At 48.2% G+C, this 18,488-nt stretch overlaps 1 protein-coding gene across 2 annotated transcripts in view; it reads right to left on the bottom strand.

The window, feature by feature from the left end:
- The window catches only part of tbc1d31 (TBC1 domain family, member 31), a 40,352-nt gene that overhangs the window by 21,368 nt on the left and 496 nt on the right, over positions 1-18,488 (bottom strand). The window contains exons 2-5 of one of the 2 annotated variants that reach the window (XM_078216880.1): positions 8,407-8,553; positions 7,359-7,474; positions 5,110-5,288; positions 979-1,130 (exon numbers count right to left, since the gene is read on the bottom strand). In XM_078216880.1, the coding sequence (XP_078073006.1) occupies positions 979-1,130; positions 5,110-5,288; positions 7,359-7,474; positions 8,407-8,553 (594 nt within the window). The remainder of the gene's footprint in view (positions 1-978; positions 1,131-5,109; positions 5,289-7,358; positions 7,475-8,406; positions 8,554-18,488) is intronic. The other variant, XM_078216881.1, reaches the window with a different exon arrangement.

An 18,488-nucleotide genomic window follows, 5' to 3' on the forward strand; every position in this document is an offset into this window, starting at 1 on the left:
TGCATATGTAAGGATAGTGGATAAAGACAGAAAATAGATTCCAACACACTGCCCTCCCATCTTGCAGCTGAATAGTTTATTGAGGTCACATCATTAAGGGTCTGACTTGTTAAGAGGGTTACTTAAGTGAGGTACTTAAGAGTATGGAGTAACTATGGAACAGAAATGATGAACTCTTTACACTTACTGTTTGCATGAATAAAGCATCTGTACCATCTTCATGCTATCAAAGTAATGTGATTCGCACATACAGCAGCAATAAGTTATGTTTAAAAAACATTTTCAAAAAAGGATAACTAGTTAAGTATAACATTCAAAGAGTTATAAAAGCTTAAGTACAGTACTTCTCAAAAGTAACACTGTTTGTAAAATAACTTTAAAAATGTCCAGTTAAGCACAATTTGCCTTTAAACCAATCATTAGAGTACAGAATGGAAATGCACAGAAGGGAAACCCAATGGCTAAACCATAAACAAATCTTTTTTTTTAAATCATCCAAAAGATGAATTTCAAATCTTTGGTGGATTTTGTTGGGGTAAATATGGGGAAACTGTTTCCACTGGCACAGATGTTAGTAATGATGTGGAGATGCCGGCGTTGGACTGGGGTAAGCACAGTACATATTCTACCTGGTAACAGGTGTTAGTAACCAGGGAACACAGATCGGAGTTAACTGGCAGAGAGATGAGATGAGAATATTTTGTCTGCAGCGAGCTGTTATTATTTTGAAAGGATGGTGGTAAGTTGATTCAATCGTAATTTGGATATATACTTGAATGGGGACATTTTGCAAAGTTATGTGTAAATAGTGAGGTGATGGGATTAATTGGATAGCTCTTTCAACAAAGCAGCAGAGGCCAAACGGTGACCTTCTGTGCTGGGTGATTCTATGAACAAAAGCAAATCCCAAAAACAAGGTAATTAGAGTGAATCTGCCTTGCTAAAATAAATTGCATCAAAATCCAGTACATATTCTACCTGGTAACAGCAAAAGCTCGATAAGTGATCCGGGATTCATCTTCTGGGACTGGTAATTGATACTTGCAATGCAGGGTGTCACTTTCCCAGGCAAAGATAGAATCATCCTTAAAGCAACTGATGATGGTATTACTCAATGGAAGGAAATAAACCTAAATTACAAAAAGAACAAATGACCAATTCTTAAAATGGGGAACAGAATGCTCCTTCAATGGCTAAATACAGGCACATGAACAAGTATTTGCCCCTTGAGCATGTTTCACCATTCAATGAAATCATGGTTTATCTGGAACCATATACCCATATACATACCCACCTTTACCCCATAACCCCAAATACCTCGGACAGATTTTCATTAGCTAGTCTCAGATTTTAAATTAACAACTGGCCCAACATCAAATGTAGTTTATGAAAGAGTATGTCAAACTTCTATCACATTACTGAGGGAGTCCAGTGAAGGTTCACCAGACTGATTCCCGCAATGGCAGGACTGACATATGAAGAGAGACTGGATCGACTGGGCTTGTACACACTGGAATTGAGAAGAATGAGGGGGAATTTCATAGAAGCATATAAGATCCTGATGGAACTGGACAGGCTAGATGCAGAAAGAATGTTCCAAATGTTGGGGAAGTCCAGGTCTAGGCACAGTCTAAGAATAGGAGGTAAGCCATTCAGGACTGAGATGAGGAAGAACTTCTTCAGTCAGAGTTGTGAACCTGTGGAATTCTCTACCACAGGAAGCTGCTGGGGCCAGTTCATTAAATATGTTCAACAGGGAGCTGGATGTGGCCTTTGTGGCTAAAGGGATCAAGGGATATAGAAAGAAAGCGTGAGTGGGATACTGAAAGTGCATGATCAACCATGATCATATTGAATGGTGGTGTAGGCTCGAAGGGCTGAATGGCCTCTTCCTGCACCTATTTTCAATGGCATCCGTGTGTGTGTGTATATATATATATATATATATATATATATATATATATAGATAGAAATGTTTCCTAATTTTAGCCCTGAAAGGTCGGACTCATATTTTAAGGCCCTCTATTCCTACTGGATTTGTTCCCTATAACAGCTTGAATTTTTCAAACAAATCCTCATTCTACACTGCGATCTCTGCAAAGGCCAATATTATTCTTGTTGTTTGGTGCTCAGAACTGCTTACAGTACTCCAAATGGACTTTAATTCCAGGTTTTAAAAAACAAGTTTTAAATGTTCTGCAAAGCTCAAATGGGAGAAATATGGTTCTGACAGCATCAACCTAGACTACTGCTCTTTGTCTCAAAGTTACTTTCATGTCTTGAAATACATGCAAAACATATGTCAACTTACAAAATTAGGACAAAAATTTAGAATAATCCATCATCACCTGTGCTGAACAATCCAGCAACATTCTTGTGTCAACTAAGATGGTCTGAAAGGATTAGTGGAGTTCAATCACAATAACCTCAATTTACCATTGAGCGTGTCAGTCAAATCACAACTTCCTTAAAGTGGTAATATTGTGGAGTAAAGTGGAATTTCTTTCTGTAAAGGAGGGGCATAAATATTTTCCTACTGTTTTTTTCCTACTGCACTTTCTGGATTTCTAAAATCTTACAGGGAGTGGTTTTGGCTTTCAAGTTAATCCGAAAACGCTATTGGCCACGGTACCGTTAACAATTGCACTAAAACCTGCTGATGGCATTAAAGTAAAATTCAGACACATTTGGAGTGAATGGATGGACTAAAGAATGATTGATGGAGCTAAAGGTGGAAAAATGCATAAAATATAGGACAAAAACAAACAAAAGTATAGAACAGAACCGTGAAATGATGAAACAATTTGGGTGAGATCACCATCCAAGTATTTGGGCAAGTTAGTTAGCTCAGTTGGCTGGAGCAATGCCAACAGCACAGGTTCAATTCCTGTACCAGCTGAGGTTATTTATGAAGGCATGCCTTTTCACCCTTGCCCTTCGCCTGAGGTGTGGCAATCCTCAGGTTAAATTTAGAGGGCAAAAGCAGCACATGCTCATCTGGGACCATGATGACTCTTTAACCTTTATTTGGACAAGGCAAAGCAATTCTTAAAGTAAATTGAATATTGAGATGCATTTTTAAAACACCAAGTAGTAACATGTTGGAACACTGTGCAATATTTGATACTCAGAAACATTGGAAATAATTCTAACTAAAGTTACAAGGCTCAAAGATTTGAGGATACAAGTTAGGAAGACAGACAATATCAACCGAGTTGGCTTCCACTAGAGAAAATACTCAGGACCTACATCTTTAACAAAACTATCAATGGCTTATTTAAGTCAGATAGTCATCACAGAGCAGGAGGATGAGATTTCAGTTGACATACCCTAGCCGAGATGAAATCAGAAGATTTTGTAATCTGTTCAGAGCAAGGATATGCAAGATAGACTTACAGCAGCAAAAACATTAACCAGATAATTAATTAATCAGCAATCAAAAGTTACAAGGAAAATCACTGGACATTCTTTATTTCTTAAAGTCACTAATTGGGTCAAAACATTCTATAAGACAACAATATGTTGCATTGTGAGATAATATTATTGATGTGTTGACTACAATAGGGCTGACATTATTATATATGATTGACTGGCCTGTAAAAGTCCAATGCAGGAGCATCATGGATTACTGCAAGATAAAAACAACATGGACAGCAAGAAAGGTGAAAACACATTGGAGGGGGAAGGAAAAAGGAAACCAGGGACTTAAATTTCATTGTTTTACTTCTACTGCAGTGGATTTACCTTGCAAAATATAGCATTTTGGGGGATTTCAGACGGCTGGAGCACTTTGGGAATTTGTTGATGCTTGTTTGAGAAATGAAGTTAGTAGTGTTGTTTGGGTGATGTTTTCCACTAGGAGAAGATACCCAGAGGTTTCCCATCAAAAGAACACTTGATGGTTTATGCTTATTGCTATTTCCATAAACTCTCCCTTGCTATCAATACAATTGTGGAATGTATGAGATATTAAGGTTTGTCCCCAAAACTGATTTTTTTTTAAAAAACTGTGTTATCTCCCAAGCAAATACTACTTTGTTTTTAAATATTTTATATACACTTGGAAAGTTATGGCTTATTTTCCAAGGAGAGGCTTTTATGTTAATTCCTGGGCTCATGTATCTTTTATATAATAATTTATTTGGAAACAAATATAGGCTAGAAATAGTTGCAAGTGCTGTATATATTTTTGATAATTAATTGTGGTTGGAAAAATATGCAATATGTACAGTGATCTTCTGGGATTTGTTGCCTCATGCTTTTAATGTGATAAGTTTGAAATGATATTTGCCTTATATTTGGTGAAGGTACTCAAAGTTGCATGTATTGGTAAAGTGGGGCTATTGGTATGACTTTACTGCACAAAAGGCCAGTGTCAGAGGTATCCAAGGATGTGGGAGAGAATTTAAGTTGGTTGCACTGAAAGGAAGAGCACAAAATGATCTGAAACCTTTTATTTATTTGTTCATGGAAGTCACTGGCTAGGCCAGCATTTGCTGCCCATGAGAAGGTCATGGTGAACCACCTGAATCACTGCAGTCCATGTGGCATAGTTCCACCCACAGTGCTGTTAGGGAGTTCCAAGGATGTGACAGTGAAGGAACGGTGGTATCTTTCCAAGTCAGAATGGTGCGTGGCTTGGTGGGGAACTTGCAGGTGCTGGTGTTTCCTTGCATCTACTGCCCTTGCCCTTCTAGGTGACAGAGATTGTGGGTTTGAAATATGCTGTCGAAGGAGCCTTGGTTAGTTGCTGCAGTGCATCTTGTGGATGGGGAACAGGGAGTCAATGTACACAACTGAGAATGGAGTGATGGGGAAAAATCGGAATTTAATGCAGGATAGGATTTGGGAATGTTACAGTTTAAGGAATATAAGCATTAATTCCCTCCACCATTGCTCACTGTGGCTGCAGTATGTATAATTTACAGGATGCACAGAGGTGTTTTATTGAATATGTGCAAAGGAATTAAAACACTTAGGTTTTATGCATCTGACACAGGTATATATGTTATGAAACTTATATTTATGGCTACTATATGCTTAAATGGCTCAACCCTAACAAATCTGTAATATAATGCTATAGCTCCTAGTTTAGTATTCTTTACTAACCTTCTGAATGCCAACTGACAAGTGTACGTTCAGTTTCCTCTTCCGTTGGAATGTGTCCAAGTCCCAGAGTTGTGCTGCATCAGATGATGTAGTGATTGCGTATCTTCCAGACCCGTGAACAGAAATGGATGAAACTGTAGACTCGTGTCCCCTCATCCAACTCACAAGCTCTTTTGTGTCTGTGTCCATCAAATAGAAATATTCAAAATATAAAGTGTCTTTTGTACAAGGTCCTGTATCATTATACATCTGCCACAAGAGTCTTCACTGCTCACCTCAAATGAACTTGCGACGTTCAAGCTTGATACCATTAGTTACACGCAAGTTATAACCAATTGAGGCAGCAGTTCACTTGAGGACCAATTACCTGTTATTAAAATAGTGGAACTCATACCATTGCACTTGCTTGATTAGATAAAGGCTACAGTGCAGAGCAAAACAAGGTGTAGTCTGAATTTATCTAGGATTGTGCTGCAATCTATTTAAATTATAATAAAATCAATGTCTTCATTTTTAGGTTTGTGGCAGTCTATTGTAGCATACAACTGAGAAATTGAACAATTTTATTGACAGCCTATAATTGCCCCCACCGCCATCATCTTCATGTATGCTGACAACACTCAACTCTCTCTCACCACCACATCTCTCAACACATTGCTAAGTTAACAGACTAATGGTCCAAAATCTAGTACTGGATGAGCAGAAATGACCTCAATTAAATACTAACATTCAAGCCCTTGCTTTCAGTCCCTGCTCCAAACTCCAGTCGTTAGTGACCAGCTCGCCTCTCCGTGGCAATAGGCTGTGATTAAACCAGTTTGTTTGCAACTTTAATCTCACTTTTGACCCCAAAATGAGCTTCCCATCTCATATCCACACCATCACTAGGACCGCCCATTTCCACTTCTGTTAACATTGCCCGATTTCGCAGCTCATCTGATGAAATGCACATACCATGCCGTTGTTACCTCTAGACTATTCCAATGCACTCCTGGCTGGTCTCCTACATTCTATCCTTTGTGAACTTGGACGGTTGTCTGTGGCTTAACTCACACTCGTTTCCCCTATCACCCATATTCGCCAACCTACACTCACTCCCAGTAAAGCAACATCTTGATTTTAAAATTCTCATCCTTGTTTTTAAATCCATCCATGGACTCACTCCTCCTATCTTTATTCTCCTCCAGAAGAACACCCTTCCGATATTTGAGCTCCTCTAATTCTGACCCCTCGTGCATTCCCATTAAAATTGTTCCACCATTGGTGTGTGTGCCTTTAGCTGATTAGGCCCCCAAGTTCTGGAATTCCCTCCCTACGCCTCACCCCCGCACTTTCCTCCTTTAAGACGCTCCTTAAAACCTTCTGATTTGATCAAGCTTTTGGTCATCTGGCCTACATCTCATGTGGCTAAAGTGTCATACTTTGTTTTATAAGGCTGCTGTGAAGCATCATGAGATGGTCCATTACGTTAAAGACATTATATAGTTGTTGTGTCAATGTATCAGCAATTGCATCCTTTGGCATTTATATGGTTAAGCCAATTGCACTGTTAGGGACAGGTGATGATCACTGGCACAACTTCCAAAGGGGTGGACACAGCTGTAACAATTGGGTGTGGAGAAGCAGTCGGAGGCTGTTACGAGAATAAACTTGCTTAAGGTTAAAGACAAGCTGCAGACTTATTCCTACACCATACACTATTATTAGAATTAACAGTTGTTCTATAACAAAAGCACTGACTTGCTGGGATACAGTTTCATGTCTTATTATCTTCTGCCACAGCACTCAAGTGATTATTCACGCGCAAGCCTCAATGGTGACTGCTGAAGGCTACATAAGCAAAGGAAGAATTGGAGCCGAGTCCCTAACGACATAGCTGGGCATATCCACTTCCAGCAGAGGTCCTTGATAATAATGTGATTCTGCCTCTGCCACGCCTCCACCACCCATCCACACACCAAGGCTTGGATGTTGTGGCCAATTGTAAAACCCCTAGCTATGCTCTAGCTAACTCGGCACAAACCAGGAATCCAATTGGTCTGCATACCTCAGTAGCTCGTTAGATGTACATGCTGAGACACAACTGCAAGAATTGGCTTTTTAAAATGTGAACTATTCCACATGCTTATTTATAGCAAAGCTTTTTGTGTGGCTCAATCGGAAATTACACCTTTAGCCCTTTACAGAGCAGCATCTCCAAAGGTAAAGCAGTTACTTGTTTCTGCATCATCTTTTGTTACAAACTTTACCTGTATCGAAACATTTCACAGAGTAATCTGCCAGAGCGACCAAATATTCCGTCTTCCTTCGGAGATTGAACGCCAATGCAGTACATGCTTGCCCTGTTCGCTGCACTAATTTAAAGCTACAGGAAGAATAACAAACAAGAAAGAGTATTGGGAATAATCACTCAATAGGGTCACTCAACAGAATCCATTGTTACAATATATAAACAACAAAGTAGTTATTGGTTAGAAGCAAAAATGAAGTGATACAACTCAGTCCCCACTGCACAGTGCATGTGCTCGCAACTTAAGCAATCTGCGTTTAGGCAATGCACTGGAATTATTAGTCAGTCGCATCTCCAATCTGTGCAACCACCGTCCAAAACTCTACAAAACTACAGCTACCTGGAGAGCTCCCATTTAAAAAAATTATACCTGCATGCCATGGTCCAGCTATACCCTATGCCTTCTCACCTTTATCACTGGATGACTACACATGTTCTTGACAAGAGCTTTGACTAGTGGCGCTGTTACAAAGAACAGGTAACTTCAATAGCTTTGCATTAAAGGAGGGGGCAGAGTAGATGGAAAAAGAGAAAGCAGGCTGCGGGGCAGTGGATTTCAAAGAAAAGTCTTAGATTGAATTGCTGCTTCATGGCAGACTTTCAGCCATTCTATTGTTGCATTCTGAAGCATACCCATTTTCAAATAAATGGTGAATTTTCCTTAATGCCTATGGGTCTAAAACACACCCAGTGGTTACTGAGGTTACAACAACTTGCATTTTATATCGCATCTTCAAGAGTGTAAAACATTCCAAGGCACTTAACAGGAACAAAACTTGACAAAATCACATACGGAGACATTAGGACAGGTGACCAAAAGGTTGGTCAAAGAGGTATATTTTAATGGAGTACCTTAAAAAGGAGGCAGAGAGCCATGAAGAGGGAATTCCAAAACTTAGGGCCCATACAGCTGAAGGCACGACCACCAATGGTGGAGCAATTATAATTAGATATACAAGGGGTCAGTATACATCAATGAATGTTAGCGAGTAATCGAAGTGACTTACCTATTCCTGCTCAAGTCAAAGAGATAGATGTTGCCCTGGTGATCACCAGCAAGAAAAGCTTCTCCTGCAGCATCAAACGCAACATGAAGAAATCGAATGGTCTTTGAGTGATAACCCGCCACACTATGAGTGACATTTACTATGACACTGTTCAAAAATCAGAAAGAGAGACACTGATTTAAAAAAGTTGGTAAAACTATCCACGTCACAACCTTCTTTGAAATGCTCACGGTTGAGCACCAGAATTGGTTTCAGATGACCACACACCCAATTGGGACATTTCTGAATTTGCATTATGAATGAAATTTCAGCACACGAGCTCTGCTCCCAACACAATCAGAAACAGATGGAACAACAATACCCGACTTGCCGCCAATGCAATTCTCAACAACACTTCAAAATTAGCAGTGTTGACACACAGGGGTTTACCCTAAATATGGGAGGCATAATTGCGCACATCAATTCCTTTTTTGGGGGATGTCTTTTGAGGACAGAATATGTTATCCATTCGCTTGATGAATGAGGAAGAACAGAATCATCACTAGAGAAATAAAGGAGGAGTTACAGAAAAATGTAGATGGGTATTAAAAAATGGAATGCTTCAAGGCAAGTAGATATCAAGGCAAAAAATAGAGTTTCATTTGAGAGACTAGGATAAGCATCTGAAAAGTGAGATCAAATAGAGAGAAAGGACATGCACTACCGCTGAAGAACACCACCATATGATGGGCTGAATAGTCTCCTTCTGTGTCATGTCAGTCATACAGTGCAGAAACAGTCCTTCGGCCCATTGAGTCTGCACTGACAATAACTACCATTAAAGCCGCACTAATCCCATTTTCCTGCGCTTGTCCCATATCCTTCAATGTTACGATGTTTCAAGTGCTCATCCAAATACTATAGAATAAAATAGAATCCTACAGTGCAGAAGGTGACCATTGGATCCTTCATATAAAGGTTCCAGTCTCCACTCAAACATAGTCCAGTAATGACGCAGGTCCCTGCTGGCTAGTATTCATTGTGTGGACAAGCCCAGTCTATTAAACAAACCCTGGATTTCCTCGTCGTCTAGAACTGACTGATCTATTGGTCAAGGGGATCACTGTAGCAACTTGCCAAGGCTCCTTCAACATCACCTCCCAAAGACAGGACCAGGATCTCTGCTACTTAGAAGGAGGGGGGCAACAAATGCATGAGAACACCGCCATCCCCGAGTCAAGTGCAGGACTTGTCCAATGGAATAGTGAAACTTTGTTCACAATGCAGCTGAGTTTCTAAGCTGAGTCATAATTACAACCCAACTTCTTTGGTACTGAGAAACTAATTTTACAAGTGTGGAGTCTCAATTCCTCAAAAATTGCAGATTTTCAAACGATTGTTTTCTGATTATATATAAAAATATAAATTTCCTGCTTTTTTTAACTTTCAGACTTGCTGCATTTGATATTTTGTCAATCAAACTGAATGGTCTGATCAGCTGGTCTGTCCTGTTGACGATCAAAGATCCTCTTGTCGGAGTCAAATTCAAAGAGATTTTGGAGGAGAAGATGTGTGCTCTCGTGCACAATAAAACTATGCAGACAGCTTTTTCCAAAGTCAGTACTAAGCACTATTTCCTCAGCAGCTAAATACATTTTGTGATCTCCTGCCTCTAATCACCAAGCCCTGCTATGTTGTGGCTGTCATTGTGTCGTCAAGAGATTTCAAGCTTTGTCAGGAAAGAAAGGGATTTATTGAGGAGAGAAACTCAGGTACAGGAGCTTTACGCATTGCAAAGTCTATCCTGGGGCAGATCCCAGTTCTACATGCTTACAACATGGTCCCCAAAAATAAAATGCCTAAGAGGACTGTCTCTCTCTGTTCCCATTGGTCCTTCAAGTCAGGTGACTCATTTCTGCTGTACTGTCTAAAGACAAAGACATCACATACACAACATCCCTCCCCCTTTAACTTTTGTATGCAATCTTCAAAATCGATTTACTCAACCCACATTTTAAATAAACATTATACACACAATCCAAACACATGAACAATGGTTACATTGATTTACAATAGAGGGATCTTGAGATTTGCATTTAACATAACACTTCTTCTAGAAAGCTTTAACTATGCACAGTTCCTAATATACTCTTGCATGGGATTCTTCCATACAGGCTTGCTGCTTTCTGAGTTTTGCCCTAGACTGCGCGCTGACCATGGACTACATACTTTATGCTGTGGATGGTGTCACTCGCCAATCCTTTGCTTTTTAAAAAAAAAACTGTCAAGTAACTCACTCTACAATGCATGGAAATACCATTATCACAGTCTTACGTCTTGACAGTTCTTGCATAATCTCGGTTTGTCACCTGTGAAGGAACTGGTCAGGTAGTCTACCTCTGGTATTTGGGTTGTGTAAAGTTTCTTCTCTTCCCAGCATTTCTATTTGGCATGTTTCCCATCGACCATGTCATCAGATTGGTCTTGTGCTTTTCTGAGTGTGATCATTTCAGTAACCTTGCTCTGGCATGTAGTCTTAGTTTCCTTCTCTGCCTGAATTGTTGCTTTGTCTAGTTTTCTCTACCACATCTTCATCTGAGAGCATTAATTTATCTCTTCCTTTTGTCTTCTGTATAAACCAATCTTCTAGTTAGACCTGATTTGTTCTTTATTCCAAAGCATGTACTTTGGCAATCCATTCAGTTTATCCACTTCTGAGTTTCTCCCAAGGTGAATCCATCACTCGTTTCCATCAACATTTGGTAATGATCTCTCCCTTCTCATGCTTTGCATGTTTTTGGAGAAGTGACATATTCCTTTTGCTGTAGCTGCATCAAATTCTATGTTCAATATTTCTACCCGTTATATTTATCAGACAATTGCTAACTTGTTCAAACAGTTGTGTTCTCTCTTTAGGTTTGTCCATTGCTATATCCCCCGCAGCACATTCAAACAGCGGACAGTTTCTGCCTCTCTGCAGAATGCCAATTTCTCCAGCTCATTTGTATTTTGCCATATGACTGGTAGTTTGATCATTCAATTGGATCTTTAAAGGGTTCCCAATATGGCTCCGGTGAATGATAGCTCTGCTTCAACTGTACAATGACTACAGCAGTAGCTGAATTAGTATGTCCTACATGAGCATCATGAATCAAATCCTGGAGCTGCACTCTGAGATGAGCCGATTTCAAAACTGATAGCATCCATTACGTGGGATTTCCTTGCTTCATCTCGAAGTCCATACTATGACCTCTGTTGCTGAGTTCTGACCCCCCCCCCCCACAACCTTTCCTCTTAGCTGGGCCGCTTCTCATTTACATTACGGGTCACAAACTTGTACCTCATTTTCTATTTGCTGTAGTTCGCCGTGAAGTTTATCGAACTCTTTTCTCTTTACTCGTAGTTCTGCTTGTCTTACTTTCTGACTGATTACAGCTTTAATGTTTGTTTGTAATTCATTGCTACAACTTTCAAGGAACTTCTCATTATAATACAAAAGGATAGGACACAACTTGAAGTTTTGCTTTCAGCTCTTCACTTAATCAGTCAGTCAGTTAGTTATGGTCTTTCTTGGGGTCTTTCAGTGCCCTTCTTTTGGGGACTTTTGCTACCTACTCGGATTCGGGCATTGCCTCTGCTTTGAGAGCTTTTTGCCTCCTCTGAGCTCCAGCGTTGCCTCTTTCATGAGATCTTAATTTTCTCCTTTGAGGTCTTGCATTGTTTATTGACCCCCTTCTACCCGGGCTCTTCTCTGATGTTCCTGTCCCTTGTCCTTCTTGTGATTGTTGTAGTAAATGTTGTACAACTTTAAATGCATTACTACTTTAAGACTGTCAAAGTTTTTTTTTAAAAAAACTGCCATCAGCTACAGTTTGTGCTTTTCCCGCACTTTTGGAGTTTTGGCGGGAAACTAAGCTCCTTTTTGGACCCTGTTTAAAACTCCTCTTTTCCCCCCAGGAAGAATATTTTTTCAATGATTTCTGCAGTTTTTATTTCTTTTGGCTGGCTGGAGAGCCTTCTATTGCCTTGTTGCAACATTGATCTTTTTGCCAATTTCACTACTGGCTCCAGTGGATACTATTTGGTTAAAGACTTTTTCAACAAATTTACTTTCAAACAGCTGGAAGTCTTCTCCTTTTCCAAACCTCATTGCCTGCAGTCCCCTAGTGTAAGAACCGCTAGCAGGGGACCCCCCACAGACTCCGCTCGGATCAGGAGCCAGAACCTCAGCCTCTCCATTTTCCTGCACTTCTGGGAGGGGTCCTGCAGCTCCTTGGGGATTTCTTTTCCCTTATTATTGCTGAACTTGTTTAACTGAAGGAAACCTCCACCCTCCCTTTCCAGATTATTTTAAAATCTGAAACACAGCTTCTAGCTGGGTATATCTTCCATTTAACTTCAAAAACTCTTGTCCTCTTTTCCTCAAGTTTCACTTTACTTGTTCCTAAAGCCAATCTGTTTTCATTTTCTTACATCGTTCCAAACCTCTTTGCCACACCGGGTTTCATCTGCTCCTCAAAGTTTGACACTAGTTCAACTCTCTCTGAGTCTACTCACCCAAGAGGTAGCCCTCTTTCCAACTTCAATTAAATCAGGTACTTACAGGTAGGCAGCGCCATTCAACTGATCCACCTTGTCACCAATGAGACAGATACCACATACACAACAAATACTCCTCCCCACTAACTCCAATATACTTATAACAAGTAAACAATAATCACTTGATAATATAGAACTTGAGTATTGTTGGATAAAAAAAGGACATGCTTTCAAAGCTTTTGGTCCTGCACTTATCAGGACGGACACAAGAATGCCAAATTTCAAAGTGAGCAACAAGAACACGTGAAAGCAGAAACGTCAACCTTAGCTCAGACTGCATGATCTGTCGCTCAGCGTCAATGCATTTAAACTGTACAATGCTGTACCATCGAATGGAGATCAGGAAGGAGAACCCTGGCTGATTCTTCTTTTTTAAAACCCTCCCTCCATCTAAACACCCTGTAATCCAAGATATCTGCACAAGATAAGAGTGCCGATTGGTGGGCATGTTGATTCTGATTGGTCAATGCATTGCAATTGAGAAAAATCCAGTGAATTATTGTATCCCATGTAGAAACATAGAAAAACTACAGCACAAAACAGGCCCTTCGGCCCCGCAAGTTGTACCGAACATATCCCTACCTTTTAGGCCTGCCTATAACCCTCCATCCTATTAAGTCCCATGTACTCATCCAGGAGTCTCTTAAAAGACCCTATTGAGTTTGCCTCCACCACCACTGACGGCAGCTGATTCCACTCACCCACCATCCTCTGTGAAAAACTTCCCCCTAACATTTCCCCTGTACCTACCCCCCAGCACCTTAAACCCGTGTCCTCTCGTAGCAGCCATTTCCACCCTGGGAAAAAGCCTCCGAGAGTCCACCCGATCTATGCCTCTCAACATCTTATATACCTCTATTAGGTCTCCTCTCATCCTACGTCTCTCCAAGGAGAAAAGACCGAGCTCCCTCAGCCTATCCTCATAAGGCATGCCACTCAGTCCAGGCAACATCCTTGTAAATTTCCTCTGCACCCTTTCAATCTTTTCCACATTCTTCCTGTAATGAGGCGACCAGAACTGAGCACAGTACTCCAAGAGGGGTCTGAAGAGGGTCTTATATAGCTGCATCATTATCCCCGGACTCCTAAACTCAATCCCTCGATTGATAAAGGCCAGCACACCATACGCCTTCTTAACCACCTCCTCCACCTGCGGGGCTGATTTTAGAGTCCTATAGACCCGGATCTCAAGGTCCTTCTGATCCTCTACCATACTAAGAGTCTTTCCCTTTATATTGTACTCCTTCATCCCATTTGACCTGCCAAAATGGACCACAACGCATTTATCTGGGTTGAAGTCCATCTGCCACTTGTCCGCCCAGTCTTGCATCCTATCTATGTCCCTCTGTAACTTCTGACATCCCTCCAGACTATCCACAACCCCACCATGTATTTAAATTCAAAAACAGCACAATGCTCCTTTTGCCTGCAGAGGACTGGTCTTTGCATATGGAACAGATGTAGCCTGAGGAAAGGACGATACAAGCCCAACTGATCATCTTAAATTGGTGCAATTCTGAGCGCACATGGGGTGGGAAGAGTCCCAGAGAACAGGTGGGGGGGGGGGGGGGGGGGGGGAGAGAGAAGGGGGGGTTGGGGAAAGAGAGGGGAACGTTGGTGGGAATCCCAGCCAAATGAACACGGGGGTGGGGGGCATGGGAGTTTTCTGGGGGAGGATGGAGGAGCACCTTCTTCCTTTGGGAAAAAGATACAAAAGTCTGAGGTCACGTACCAACCGACTCAAGAACAGCTTCTTCCCTGCTGCTGTCAGACTTTTGAATGGACCCACCTTGCATTAAGTTGATCTTTCTCTACACCCTATGACTGTAACACTACATTTTGCACTCTCTCATTTCCTTCTCTATGAACAGTATGCTTTGTCTGTATAGTGCACAAAAACAATATTTTTCACTTATGTTAACACATGTGACAATAATAAATCAAATCAAAAAGCACTGTTGTCTCACAGCACCAGGGACCTGGGTAAATGGGCTTGATTTTGCCAAGAAGCCTTTTGCCAGGTTCAGGATTTCTATCAACTTTAGGAGAAAAAACAAGCTAATTTTGGGAACGTTTGTTGTACTTCATGTTCAAATTTTTCATTCAGGCCTTCAGTCTAAAGACAAATCAACATAACAGCACAGTGGCTAGCACTGTTGCATCACAGAGCCAGGAGGGACTGGGGGGGAGGGGGGAGGGACTGGGGGGGAGGGGGGAGGGACTGGGGGGGAGGGGGGAGGGACTGGGGGGGAGGGGGGAGGGACTGGGGGGAGGGGGGAGGGACTGGGGGGGAGGGGGGAGGGACTGGGGGGGAGGGGGGAGGGACTGGGGGGGAGGGGGGAGGGACTGGGGGGGAGGGGGGAGGGACTGGGGGGGAGGGGGAGGGACTGGGGGGGAGGGGGAGGGACTGGGGGGGAGGGGGAGGGACTGGGGGGGAGGGGGGAGGGACTGGGGGGGAGGGGGGAGGGACTGGGGGGGAGGGGGGAGGGACTGGGGGGGAGGGGGGAGGGACTGGCGGGGAGGGGGGAGGGACTGGGGGGAGGGGGGAGGGACTGGGGGGGAGGGGGGGGGGACTGGGGGGGGGGGAGGGGGGAGGGACTGGGGGGGGGAGGGGGAGGGACTGGGGGGGGGGAGGGGGGAGGGACTGGGGGGGGGGGAGGGGGGAGGGACTGGGGGGGGGAGGGGGGAGGGACTGGGGGGGAGGGGGGAGGGACTGGGGGGGGGAGGGGGAGGGACTGGGGGGGAGGGGGGAGGGACTGGGGGGGGAGGGGGGAGGGACTGGGGGGGGAGGGGGGAGGGACTGGGGGGGGAGGGGGGAGGGACTGGGGGGGGGAGGGGGAGGGACTGGGGGGGGAGGGGGGAGGGACTGGGGGAGGGGGGAGGGACTGGGGGAGGGGGGAGGGACTGGGGGAGGGGGGAGGGACTGGGGGAGGGGGGAGGGACTGGGGGAGGGGGGAGGGACTGGGGGAGGGGGGAGGGACTGGGGGGGGGAGGGACTGGGGGGGGGAGGGACTGGGGGGGGAGGGACTGGGGGGGGGAGGGGGGAGGGACTGGGGGGGGGAGGGGGGAGGGACTGGGGGGGGGGAGGGGGGAGGGACTGGGGGGGGGGAGGGGGGAGGGACTGGGGGGGGGAGGGGGAGGGACTGGGGGGGGAGGGGGGAGGGACTGGGGGGGGGGGGGAGGGGGGAGGGACTGGGGGGGGAGGGGGGAGGGACTGGGGGGGGAGGGGGGGGAGGGACTGGGGGGGGAGGGGAGGGACTGGGGGGAGGGGGGGGACTGGGGGGGGAGGGGGGAGGGACTGGGGGGGGGGGGGGGGAGGGACTGGGGGGGGGAGGGGGGAGGGACTGGGGGGGGGAGGGGGGAGGGACTGGGGGGGGGGGAGGGGGGAGGGACTGGGGGGGGGGAGGGGGGAGGGACTGGGGGGGGAGGGGGGAGGGACTGGGGGGGGGGGAGGGGGGAGGGACTGGGGGGGGGGTGGAGGGGGGAGGGACTGGGGGGGGAGGGGGGAGGGACTGGGGGGGGGGGGAGGGGACTGGGGGGGGGGGAGGGGGGAGGGACTGGGGGAAGGGGGGAGGGACTGGGGGGAGGGGGGAGGGACTGGGGGGGAGGGGGGAGGGACTGGGGGGGAGGGGGGAGGGACTGGGGGGGAGGGGGGAGGGACTGGGGGGGAGGGGGGAGGGACTGGGGGGGAGGGGGGAGGGACTGGGGGGAGGGGGAGGGACTGGGGGGGAGGGGGAGGGACTGGGGGGGAGGGGGGAGGGACTGGGGGGGAGGGGGAGGGACTGGGGGGAGGGGGAGGGACTGGGGGGGAGGGGGGAGGGACTGGGGGGGAGGGGGGAGGGACTGGGGGGGAGGGGGGAGGGACTGGGGGGGAGGGGGGAGGGACTGGGGGGAGGGGGGAGGGACTGGGGGGAGGGGGGAGGGACTGGGGGGGGGGGAGGGGGAGGGACTGGGGGGGGGGGAGGGGGGAGGGACTGGGGGGGGGGAGGGGGGAGGGACTGGGGGGGGGGAGGGGGGAGGGACTGGGGGGGGGGAGGGGGGAGGGACTGGGGGGGGGGGAGGGGGAGGGACTGGGGGGGGAGGGGGGAGGGACTGGGGGGGAGGGGGGAGGGCCTGGGGGGGAGGGGGGGAGGGACTGGGGGGGGGGGAGGGGGGAGGGACTGGGGGGGGAGGGGGGAGGGACTGGGGGGGGGAGGGGGGAGGGACTGGGGGAGGGGGGAGGGACTGGGGGAGGGGGGAGGGACTGGGGGAGGGGGGAGGGACTGGGGGAGGGGGGAGGGACTGGGGGAGGGGGGAGGGACTGGGGGAGGGGGAGGGACTGGGGGGGGGAGGGACTGGGGGGGGGAGGGGGGAGGGACTGGGGGGGGGGAGGGGGGAGGGACTGGGGGGGGGGAGGGGGGAGGGACTGGGGGGGGAGGGGGGAGGGACTGGGGGGGGAGGGGGGAGGGACTGGGGGGGGGAGGGGGGAGGGACTGGGGGGGGGGGAGGGGGGAGGGACTGGGGGGGGAGGGGGGAGGGACTGGGGGGGGGAGGGGGGAGGGACTGGGGGGGGAGGGGGGAGGGACTGGGGGGGGGAGGGGGGAGGGACTGGGGGGGGGAGGGGGGAGGGACTGGGGGGGGGGAGGGGGGAGGGACTGGGGGGGGGAGGGGGGAGGGACTGGGGGGGGGGAGGGGGGAGGGACTGGGGGGGGGGAGGGGGGAGGGACAGGGGGGGGAGGGGGAGGGACTGGGGGGGGGAGGGGGGAGGGACTGGGGGGGGGAGGGGGGAGGGACTGGGGGGGGGGAGGGGGAGGGACTGGGGGGGGGGAGGGGGAGGGACTGGGGGGGAGGGGGGAGGGACTGGGGGGGGAGGGGGGAGGGACTGGGGGGGGGGGGAGGGGGGAGGGACTGGGGGGGGGAGGGGGGAGGGACTGGGGGGGGGGAGGGGGGAGGGACTGGGGGGGGGGAGGGGGGAGGGACTGGGGGGGGAGGGGGGAGGGACTGGGGGGGGGGGAGGGGGGAGGGACTGGGGGGGGGGAGGGGGGAGGGACTGGGGGGGGGGAGGGGGAGGGACTGGGGGGGGGGGGAGGGGGGAGGGACTGGGGGGGGAGGGGGGAGGGACTGGGGGGGGGGGGGGGAGGGACTGGGGGGGGGGAGGGGGGAGGGACTGGGGGGGGGGGAGGGGGGAGGGACTGGGGGGGGGGGAGGGGGGGAGGGACTGGGGGGGGGGGGGAGGGACTGGGGGGGGGGGAGGGACTGGGGGGGGGGAGGGGGGAGGGACTGGGGGCGGGAGGGGGGAGGGACTGGGGGGGGGAGGGGGAGGGACTGGGGGGGGGGAGGGGGGAGGGACTGGGGGGGGAGGGGGGAGGGGGGAGGGACGGGGGGGGGAGGGGGGAGGGGGGAGGGACTGGGGGGGAGGGGGAGGGACTGGGGGGGGGGGAGGGGGGAGGGACTGGGGGGGAGGGGGAGGGACTGGGGGGGGGCGGGGAGGGACTGGGGGGGGGAAGGGACTGGGGGGGGGGGGA

The sequence above is a fragment of the Mustelus asterias genome, chromosome 7 (assembly GCF_964213995.1).
Source record: "Mustelus asterias chromosome 7, sMusAst1.hap1.1, whole genome shotgun sequence".
NCBI lineage: Eukaryota > Metazoa > Chordata > Chondrichthyes > Carcharhiniformes > Triakidae > Mustelus > Mustelus asterias.